Here is an 11,966-nt window from a genome sequence, read left to right on the forward strand (position 1 = left end):
TTCTTTCTTTTCTTCTTTCTTTTTCTTGAGACGGGGTCTTACTGGGTCACCCAGTCTGGGTTGCAGTGGCACAATTACAGCGAACTGCAGCCTCAACTGCTAGTGTCACTCCGTCTTCCTGTTTCAACCTCCTGAGTAGCTGGGACTACAGGCATGCGCCACCACACCTGGCTAATTTTTAATTTTTCTGTAGAGAACTAGGTCTCACTATGTTGCCCAGGTTGTCCTCAAACTCCTGAACTCAAACGATCTTCCCGCTGTGGCCTCCCAAAGTGCTAGGATTATAAGCATGAGCAACTGTGCCCAGCTGCAGCTTCTATTTCTTTGATAACTTGTGAGGTTAACGTTTTTCATGAGTTCGTTTACGTTTTGATGAGTCCCATCCATCTTCTGTTTGTGTTGTAAGGGGATTCATTCTTAACTTTTTATAAAAACTTTTTTCTTCCAAAATATAATTTTAAAAATTTGGTCTAATATTTTTCATGCCTTCCAGATAACATGCTATGGTCCTTCTTGAGGATCTGATGGAGTGTATAGACAGTGATCACTCACAGGTGATAATTTGATATTTTAAAGCCACAGCACATTAAACCCGTTCCCCTTCCATGCCCCAGATGCTAATTAAGCATAACTGGCTGCTGCTTTATATGTTTGTTTGTTCCCTTTAGGGAACACATTATTCTCTAAATAATTTTCAGGTTACTTTGGAAATATTTCTAAAGGAAGTTAGTGAATTTCAACCAACGATTTCTCCCTGTGGCAGCGAGGAGAAAGCTCTCCAAAGCTACTGAAACCCTCTTCCCCTCTCATTTGTGACCTGAGATGCTCTCTGGATGTTTCAGCACAGTGATAGACTATTCCCTGACTGCCATGGCAGCTGTTCTTTTGCTGTCAGGCTTGTGTCAAAATAACTGAATCATTTAAAATTAAAAAAAATTGCTGCTCAAAATAACTGAGATCAAAGTCCTCTTATCTGCCTGTGTTTGTGAGTGGAAGGAATGAGTTGGAATATTTTCTTTAAATATGGGGCTCTGGTTCTTAAAGTACTTTGGCCATTTTCCAGGGAATTTGCAAGTTGAAAGAGAGTTGATATCACTGTTGTGGTATCGTGGTGACACGAGGATTGTTCCTCGTGTCCTCTTGTTATCAGCAGCACTGTGTCACCAAACACATACAAGAGGGTGGCCTCCTCTCCTGATCCCCCACAGCAGGGTTAATAGTCATTTGAGGACTTAAGCATGTGCATAAACTGTTTTTCTGTGGCACCATTCTGGGTGCAGTCCCAGACCCCGAGACTGGGCCTATACTGTATTATACTTGTAACCTTAAACCACTGTGGGCGCAGTTCTCAGCAGCGTTCATTGCCATGTGTGTCAGCTGAGAAAGTGGGTTCCACACCAGAGGGAATATCGGGGAGCCATGGGCAATGAGCAGTGAGCTGGGGGTGGGGTGTGACTTGGAATCAGAGGGTGATAATTTAGAGACCGAGTTCAGATGAGGGAACAGTAAACCTAGGTCTGCTCTAAGGAGACTCTGAGGACCCAGCAAATGTACCTGGGATGGTGGTGTCCTGTGGAGAGCCTGGAGAAGGTAAGTGTCAGGGGTCTGTGACTGGAAACCATAGGAGCCAACTCTGTAAAGCAAGGACTCTGTTGGGGTGGGATTGGGGGAGGTAGAGATGCTAAGTGTGGCAGATGCTAAGTGTGGGGGTCTAGCACCAGGAGCCTACGGATGACTCTTCAAGACTCTGCTGTAAGGATGAAGCTGCTGCTGCTTCTGTTATTTCACCCAAGATTCAAAGTCCATGTCTTCCTCCCTTCTCCATTCAATGAATGCGTTATTAGTGCTTATAATCAGCACTGCTTAGGCACTGATAATGCATCAGTGAGAAAAACAGTCCTTGTTTTCAATGAGCTGACCTTCCAGTAGGAGAGGCAGATGATGAGCAAATATATAAATGTATGTGGTGCAGTGGTGTGCACCCTAATGAAAATTGCAGCAGGGTGGGTGACAACAGGATGGAAGCAGGTGCCAGGTGCCATGTGTAGATGTGTGGAACACTGTGGCTTCTGTGAGGGGTAATATTTGAGCAGAGATCTGAAAGAAGTAAGGGACTGAGCTGTGGGCATCGAGGGGAAGATCATCCAGGGAGAAGGGCATCTGAGTGGCCCGGGTTGGTCACCAGTCTACTGATGAATCATGGAGGATGGGGCCCCATGAATGACAGGTTGTCAGGACTGTGTGCAATAGGGATGACCCCCAAAGGAAAATGGAATTGCTTTTACTATAGAAATTCAATAGGCAGAAAGGAAAGCTGCCCACCACAGTTGAGGGTGGTGGTTCTTTCAGTGAATTCTGCCCCCAATAGAGAGAATGAATGAGAAAGGGAATTGTTTCCACTTCCAAGAGATGGGGACAGCAGGAATCAGGTGGACAGAGAGGCTTCGGACAGCGTCTGGTACTCTGGATTCAACTGAATCCCAATGACTGGTGCAAAAGCAGGAGGGAAGAGGGTGGGAGAGGAAAGATACAGGTGTTCAGGAGGCCCAAGGATGAGTGCCCGGACTTCCCGTTCTACACGCTGGAGCCTGCCCTCAATAGCACAGTGGAGGTCATTTGTTCTTCTACTGCCATCTGGGAAACAACAGAAAACCACTTCCAGATGCCATTGCATGGTAGGGGAAGCCAGTTCCTTGCTGCCATCACCCTCCAGGGCACTCAGAGAAGAGGGGCTGGCAGGCTGCGCACAGCTGTGTTTGCATGGTGGCCCCAGGATGGGACTAGGGTGCGGGTGGTGGTCGTCACTCTTCTCTGCCTCTCCCTGAGTGTGGCCACTTGTAATTCCCTGCATACACCATGCACTTTCAAATCAGTGTGCCTTTGCCCATGTGTGCTGCTCAGCCTTTAGTGTCTAGTGTCCATGAAACCTTCTCTGTCCTCCATCCCCAGCTAATTACCACTCATCATTCTTCTCCCACGGTCCACAGCATATTATTGGTGCTTGTTGCACCTATTCACTGAACCTTGGATCATAGTGAGTTTTACACATTTCTTTCCTGGAAGACAATACATCAGTTTTATTCACCTTTGCAGTGACCCCTCCTTGTCCCAGTGCCTTGCATTACAGATTGCATGGATGAGCGGGTGATCTCTGACCTTGCAATGTGAATCCTTATTCAACCTTTTATATATAGCTAATACACAGCTATATATATAAACATATACACATATATAGCCTATATGTATGTATATGTGTGTCTGTGTATGTATATATGTATATGTATATACACAGGCACACATATACATAAATGTACATATACACAGGCATACATATACATGCATATATACACACACAGGCACACATATACATATACATACACACACAGGCACACATTTACACACACATATATATACACACACAGGCACACATATACATAAATATACATATATACACAGGCATACATATATATACATATATACACACACAGGCACACATATACATACACACAGGCACACATATACACATATATATACACACAGGCACACATATACATAAATATACATATATACACAGGCATACATATACATACATATATACACACACAGGCACACATATACATATACATACACACAGGCATACATATACACACACATATACATACACACACAGGGACACATATACACACATATATACACACACAGGGACACAGATATATATGGGAGTGATTCCATTGGACTCATTTGCTATATGATGGAAGTAAATGTTTCTGGTTATATTGCCAAATTTTAAAAAGCTTTATCTATATTTTAGGGAGTAGTTGAGGGTTTTTCTTGGCGAATGCTATTTAATTATTTTCCTCTCACTGGATATTGTGTGTCTGGCCAGCACACATCCTGCACAATCCTGCTTGCCACTCCAAGATGTTGCACTCAGGTGCTCCGGCATAAATAGCGTGGCAGAAACACCCTGTCTGTGTTTGTAAGATAGCCTCTTTCATGCTAGAACTACTTTGGGAGAATGATTCATGTCACATTTTGGCCTCATTACAGTTTTAAGTTGTACATGATGCCGGTTTGCCTGGAGGTGTAAACATAAGTGTTATCTTTATATGCACATGGGAATACCTGTAACAGAAAAAGTACTTTCTATTCTTGAGTTACAGTCTAGGTTATAAACAAAGAGATTAACAGGATCTTTATCAAAATTCTAATTTTATTGATGAGATGCCTGCTTCTGAAAAAGTACCAATTACTTATGGCTCTGCCTCCATTCTCCATTTCCAAACACAGATGGAGAGTCAAATAACTTAATGTCTTATTGTTATAAGCAGATGATTCTATAAAATAAACACTGCTTTCTCTTTTGAAATAGTGTGAAAAGTGAGAGCAGGTGTTAAATTACTGTCTTGCTGCTTGTGGTTAAAAGTAACAGGAGGTACAAAATAATTCAAAGTGTACTTAGGTCTGAGTGATTAAGGTGAAGCCATTCTAATTATTTCAGTTTGCTTTCTGGTAACTTTAAAGGATATGGCAAAGCGTTCTTATTTACTCAGTGGCTACAACGCATGACGACAATGGAAATGAGGAACCCTTAACACCTGAGTTTGTTATCAGGCCTTGTACGCAGCAGTGCCTCACAAGTGTTTATTGATTTGTCCCCAAATAACTGAGTTCAAATAGGAAAAAAATTAGGTTTGGAATGTGCTTAGATTTTTCTATGATTCTTAAGAAATTCCATATGCTATACTATACTAAAATTTTAAAATGGACAAAATATTACTTATTTTAGAATTTTAAATTATAAAAGTAAAAATTGAAAAATAAAAAAATTGAAGGAATGCTAATGAATTTGTTGTTTGTTATATGCCCATTTTTTTTCTTTTCTTTCTCATATGCAAAATACATTCAGCCCATTTTTTTTTTTTTTTTGAGATGGAATCTTGCTCTGTTGCCCAGCCTGGAGTGCAGTGGTGCGATCTCGGCTCACTGCAACCTCGGTTCACTGACACCTCTGCCTACCAGGTTCAAGCAATTTTCCCACCTCAGCCTTCCATGTAGCTGGGATTACAGGCATGCACTACCATGCCCAGCTAATTTTTGGTTTTTTTTGTAGAAACAGGGTTTCACCATGTTGGCCTGGTTGGTCTTGAACTCCTGACCTCAAGTGATCCTCCCGCCTCAGCCTCCCAAAGTGCTGGAATTACAGGCATGAGCCACTGCACTGGCCTAGTTTTTTTTTTTTTTTTTTTTTGAGATGGAGTTTTCATTCTTGTTGCCCAGGCTGCAGTGCAGTGGTGTGATCTTGGCTCACTGCAACCTCTACCTCCCAGGTTCAAGTGAGTCTCCTGCCTCAGCCTCCCAAATGGCTGAGATTACAGGCACGGGCTACCATGTCCAGCTAATTTTGTTTTTTAGTAGAGATGGGGTTTCACCGTGTTGGCCAGGCTAGTCTCAAACTCCTGACTTCAGGTGATCCACCAGCCTTGTCCTCCCAAAGTGCTGGGATTATAGGCATGAGCCACCTCGCCCGGCCTACATGCCCATTTTGATGGCAAGTTTTTTGGGTACAGTGACAACCTTTTGATCCACTGACAGTGAGACATATTCTCCCCATCCCCCTTGAACAGGTACTTTAAAAATTATTTTCTGGTTCATCTGTGGTTGGTGCTTTCCATTTGGGATTTTTGACCCATGCCATTTAGGGAGATTTATTCATATTTGAATAAGATTCTTCAGTTAACAATAAACGAAATGCATTGTAAGATCTTATTTAATTCTAAAGTGGTGAATTGAAAAAATATTAGCAATTTGAGGACACTTCAGCAGTTTCGTCAATTCAGCAGAATCCAGCCTCATGGCAAAATCTGGCCTTGAATTTGCTCATCCTGCTAGAACCTTCCAGCTATGATGTGTGACACCTACTTTTTTCTTTGTTTTTCCTTATCGTAAGACTTAAAAAAAAATCCTCTCTTCATTATTCAGTGACTGCCTCATTAATTAGCCTGGGTCTCTACTTTTAGAAATTCGAATTTAGTGGTTCTGGAGTGGGGCCTGAGCGCTTATATTAAAAAACAAAACAAAAGCAACCAAATGCTCTCCCAATGATTCTGACGCTCTAAGAGGACAACAGGTAGATAAAAGGTAAGCTTCAAAACCAGGATGTCAACATGGACACAAATCTCTGAAGGTCCCCGTTTTTGGAAGTTAACTGGATTGAACTGTGGCATGCCTATGGTATGACAGTGAAATGAGAGACATGTAATGAAATGTCGCTGTATTTCATATTTCCCCTTCTGTCTTCTCAGCCATCATGTATGTCATGGGAGCACTTGGCCCTGCGGTGGGATATTTATTAGGTGGACTTCTTATTGGTTTTTATGTTGATCCCAGAAATCCTGTTCACCTTGACCAGAACGACCCTCGTTTCATCGGAAACTGGTACGTCCTGTTTTCTATTTTTTTCATTTCACTTCTTACCAATAATAGTGAGAGTTATAGTACACTTGGATTTAAAATTTTCCCAATGGGAGACAAAACATAGCAGAAAGGTGCCTGGGAAAGAGTGATAGGCAGGATAACAACATCGCAAAGAAAGCTACGTCCTAATCCCTAGAACCTATGAAGATGTTATCTTACACGGCAGAAAGGACTTTGCAGATGTGATTAAGGACTTCGAGATGATTTTAGATGACCTGTGCGGGCCCAGTGTAATCAAAGGAAAGAGGGAGGCAGGAGGGAGGGCAAGAATCAGAGAAGGAGAGCTGATGATTGAAGCACAGGTTGGAGTGATGTGCCTTGAAGATGGAGGAAGGGGCTGTGAGCAAAGAATGGAGGTGGCCTCTAGAAGCTGGGAAAGCAAGGAAATGGGTTCTTCCCTCAGCCTCTGGAAGGCATGCAGCCCTTCCAATCATTTCACACTTCTGATCTCCAGAACTATAACATGAGTCAGATTGTGTTGCCTGAAGCCACAAAGTGTGTGGTACCTTCTCATAGCAGGGAGCTTATACAGAGGGTTTGGGGACAGTAGCTTAATCTGCATTCTTTAGGATCAGGGTGCTTTCTTCATAGCAGAGTGAAGGAAAAGGACTGCTGTGGCTCTGTGAGGACATTCCTGTTGACTTTATTCATACCTTTCAGCATCTTTCCTGTGCCTTAAAAAAATATATGTTCTTTCCACATTCTTACTGTGTTTGCGTGTCTGCTTTACAACCCTCTCCCACTGCCTGGAATGCCAGTCCGCTTTTCCACTGTTACACTCTCAATGAAGCTTATTTCTTGCTAATCTTTTGTTTCCCCACATGTACTAGAGGTTTAGCTGCTTTCTCAGATGTCCTGCAAAATAAATAATGCTTAGGACTCAGAATGAGAACTTCAACTTTGAATGGTATGTTATTTATCCAAGTAAGAGAGTTGTGCTTGAGTTCTTGCAGTCCTCAGCTTGAACATTATATGTTATTTCTTCAAAATTGCAAGCACAAATTGAAAATATTGGAGTCCTGAATTCATTTCATGTGGATTGGCAATAGCTATACATTGATAAGTCATTTTCATTTTATAGCAGAGAGAATACTTCAGTGTTAGAAAACATATGTGCCAAGTAATTACTTACTACTTTTTTTAACATAGACACACATAAAGAAAGCAATTACTTTCTAAAGAGGGTCTTAGAGTGCTTTGTTCTCTGCGTTTCATTACATGATAACATTATAACTTTGAGGTTGGTGGGAATCTTGTTTAACACTATTGATTCTCAAAGCATCTAACAGATATTAATTGTTATACAGGCTTCCTCTTTTCATGAGTAATGCTCTTTGAAGCTGGAAGTGTTAAGTCGGGTAGAATTTTTAAATGGTACAGAAAGGAGTTCCCCTGTCAGCATTAGGGGAATAACACAGGAGTTTTAAGTTCTTCACTCATAGTGAAATTTTTGGTCTTGTCTGTTTTCTTTCCAGTTCTGAAATAAATCAGAGTAGAGACTTTTTTTCATTGTCACAAAACCAGATGAATTAACTCTATTTATGAACATCCAGCATGTATTCTGTGTTCTATTTAGGGGTCCTTAAGGAGGGCACAGTGACAGGAAAACATTTGGAGCGAGAGATGGGGAGAGCCAACTCGGGTAGGAAGAAGGAGGGAGGACAGGAGCTTTAGTCGAACAGCGCTTTATGCTGTCTTTTAGGAGATGTTAGTTCAGTTGGCAGCAAAATTGAGAGATGAGGGCCGGGAATGGTGGCTCACCCATGTAATCCCAGCACTTTGGGAGGCTGAGGCAGGTGGATCACTTAAACATCAGGAGTTTGAGATCAGCCTGGCCAATGTGGCGAGACTCTACTGTACTAAAAATACAAAAAATTAGTCAGGTGTGGTGGCACATGCCTGTAGTCCCAGCTACTCAAGAGGCTGAGGCAGGAGAATCGCTTGTGGGAGGCAGAGATTGCAGTGAGCCGAGATCGCACCATTGCACTCCAACTTGAGTGATACAGTGAGACTCTCTCTCAAAACAAAAATTAAAAAAAAAATTGAGAGATGAGGAATATAGACCCTGAAGCCATACTCCCCTGGGTTTAAATCCTAGTCTGCCACCTAATACCTATGTGACTTTGGGAAGTTACTCTGTGCCTCAGTTTTTTAATCCGTAAAAGAAGGTAGTTACGATACCTATTTCATAGGGTCGTTGTGAGGAATGAATGAGTTTACATGTGTAGGGTTTAAGCAGTTCCTGCTGTAAAGTATGTGTTAACTATTAATTTAATCAACATTCAAATAATTTTATCCATTTCCAATGGCTCAATGTTAGTTCTGTAAATGATAAAGATTGTCAGTATAGAGATATATGAGAGTCTATTTAAACGTGAATTCAAATTTTATTGAGTAACTCTGCTTGTAACAGACTTCTACCTTGAACGACAACATAGTTATTTGATGCAATGCTATTTTATACGATGTCTAGCAGCAGTGGTAAATCTTCAATAGGTATATGCTGAAAGGAAGAAGGAAGGAAGGAAGGGATGAATAATACTAAAATGTATTGGGTGCTTATTTTGTGTCAAGCATTATACTAAGCTCTGCAAACATTCTCATCTAAGCCTTATAACAACCATAGATAGTCAGTGGTGTTATGTGTGTTTTGTAGCTGAGGAAGTTGTTGCTCAGGGAGTTGAATAATTTTCCATAAGCCTCAGAGTCAGTGAGAGCTGGGATAAGAAACTTACTCCAGAGCAGAGCTCTGAGTCCATTCTCTTAACCGGCCCGCTTTGTGAATGGTCTCTGAGTCATGGTTCATGAAAGGGATTTAGGTAGCCTGGCTTTTCAAGAGTAGCTATTATTGACGTGTCTTTTTCCAACATGTACTGCACACTTTCTGTCTCACTCAGCTTTTCTCAGGGTCCTCTTTAGCGTCGTTGTTATATCATGTGTTGTGTCAATGTTATTGGAGACTGTTGAAGCATGTGAGTCAGTTTGCTCTGCTTTGAAATGACCCCACGCTTTAATATTATTTTTGTTTATTTGCTATAATTCCCCCATTTCTGTTATGCACCCTCACTTTGGCAATTATGTGTATATTTTTAATGTTTGCATATAATTTTAAGTCAATGGCTGGGGCTGGGATGGGCAGGGAGGCTGAGTGCAATGCTATGTAAAAAGCATGCCAGGTGCAGTGGCTCATGCCTGTAATCCCAGCACTTTGGGAGGCTGAGGTGGGCAGATCACTTGAGCCCAGGAGTTCGAGACCAACCTGAGCAATGTAGTGAGACCCCCTGCTTCTCTACAAGAAAATAAGAAAATTAGCCATGATGCCTGTAGTCCCAGCTATTTGGTAGGCTGAGGTGGGAGGATCACTTGCACTCGGGAGGTCAAGGCTGCCGTGAGCCATGATCGTGCCACTGTACGTCAGCCTGGGCAACAGAGTGAGACCCTATCTCTAAAGAAAAAAATCAAAATAAATGAATAAACAAATAAAAGGCAAACCAACCACACAAAACTAGCTATCATGAACTGATTGCTAATTAGGGGGCAGACGTTTTATGACGTCCATTCAAAACATTGTCTTATTTAATTTTAATGACCCCCAAAATACTTATTACCCCCCTCATAGATAAGAAGGTCTACTTGGAAAAGCAAAATAATTTCCCTGGGATCCTATAGTTAGCAAATGGTAAAGACAGGATGCAAACCCAGGTCTGTCTGAAGCCACAGCCCATGAGCTGTCCCTACACTACACTGCCTGCCCTCTTCTGGAGAGAGTGTGAGAGCCAGAGCTGCAGGGATTCAGGGAACTGGAATGGAGAGACTCGAGAGGTAAGTGAGCAGTGCCTGATGGGTAAGGACCTTGTAAGCAGCCAAGTACTAATGGGGCCAGGCATGATCATAGTTTGCTCTCTGTAGACATATGACTTTTTTCTTTTGTTTTTTTTTTGAGATGGTTTCACTTTTGTTGCCTAGGCTGGGGTGCAGTAACATGATCTCGGCTCACCGCAACCTCCGCCTCCAGGGTTCAAGCAATTCTACTGCCTTAGCCTCCCAAATAGCTGGGATTACAGGCATGTGCAACCATGCCAAGCTGATTTTGTAGTTTTAGTAGAGACAGGGTTTCTCCATGTTGGTCAGGCTGGTCTCGAACTCCTGACCTCAGGTGATCTGTCCACCTCAGCTTCCCAAAGTGCCAGGATTATAGGCATGAACCACTGCTCACGGCCGACAGGTGACCTTTTTAATTATTTTTATTTTTTTTTTTGAGACAGAGTTTTGCTCTTTTAGCCCAGGCCAAAGTGCAGTGGTGCAGTCTCAGCTGACTGCAACCTCCGCCTCCTGGGTTCAGGTGATTCTCCTGCCTCGGCCTCCCGAGTAGCTGTGATTACAGGCACTTGCCACCACACCCAGCTAGTTTTTGTATTTTTAGCAGGGACAGGGTTTCACCATTTTGGCCAGGCTGGTCTTGAACTGCTGACCTCAGGTGATACACCTACCTCGGCCTCCCAAAGTGCTAGGATTACAGGTGTGAGCCACCGTGCCCAGCCAACCTTTTTAAAATTAAAACTGTCTTTTCCAATTTATTTATTCAGCAGATTTTTTTGAGTACCAAATCTGTGCCAGGCACTGGGCTGGTGATTACATTCTGAATAACTGAGATTGCTGGAAGTCTGCCCCAAGCAATCTTCTCAACATAAAACCCTTTCCTGACCATCTTAAAATCTTCATTTGATATAACTTTAAATATCTTTGAAAATAGCACACTGAATTATTAATGACTAATTGTAGGAATCATTCACTCAACTGTGACCTTTAGCAGCTGATAACAGCACTGCATTAGAAACATTATTTTAAAAAATGAATTTTCACTTTGCAATGGATCTATATTCTTACCGGATTGAATTCAACGTTAATACTTACAATGCTGCTTGCATTCTGGTTATAATTGATGTGAGCGTGTTGAGCATTTATGAACTTGGAAGCTTGAATGGCAGAGTTTGGAAGTGAGGAATCATAGTTAGAATGTGGCTGCCCTGTTAGGTAGGGTCAGGGGCCTCTGATTGCTAAGGAAAGGTTGAAAGGGGAATGAGAAATTGCCACATGGAGAATCATGCAGTCAAGAAGCCCAAGGCCCTAGCACTACAATTTCAGTTCTACTCTCTGTGGCTGCTTCCTAGTGCTCTGCAACGTGATAACCTCAGGTAAATTTAAAGACAGAAATCTGAGTCTAATAGCTCCGGTTCTACTTTTCCTAGGGTGCTTTCCAGTACTTATTAATTTTCCCTGTCTGAATTTTGATAGCGCTCATAATCTATACCATATAATCTGACATTTAATTACATGCATTTGCATTTCTTAGAGGTTGTTTCTTATATTTTGACTTGCTTATGAATAGGTTATAGGTTCTTGAAGGCAGAGACTAAGTCTAAATGTCATTGTTGGTAAACCTCATACTTGGTTAAGTATTGTGAAGGCCAGCTAAGTGGGTGGCAATA

At 42.0% G+C, this 11,966-nt stretch overlaps 1 protein-coding gene across 2 annotated transcripts in view; it reads left to right on the forward strand.

Moving 5' to 3' along the window:
* The window catches only part of SLCO5A1 (solute carrier organic anion transporter family member 5A1), a 148,807-nt gene that overhangs the window by 56,580 nt on the left and 80,261 nt on the right, over positions 1-11,966 (forward strand). For both annotated transcript variants that reach the window (XM_017544750.2, XM_017544762.2), the window contains exon 3: positions 6,306-6,438. In XM_017544750.2, coding sequence (XP_017400239.1) covers positions 6,306-6,438 — 133 coding nt within the window. The remainder of the gene's footprint in view (positions 1-6,305; positions 6,439-11,966) is intronic.

The sequence above is a fragment of the Cebus imitator genome, unplaced genomic scaffold, assembly GCF_001604975.1.
Source record: "Cebus imitator isolate Cc_AM_T3 unplaced genomic scaffold, Cebus_imitator-1.0 Scaffold9, whole genome shotgun sequence".
Lineage (NCBI taxonomy): Eukaryota > Metazoa > Chordata > Mammalia > Primates > Cebidae > Cebus > Cebus imitator.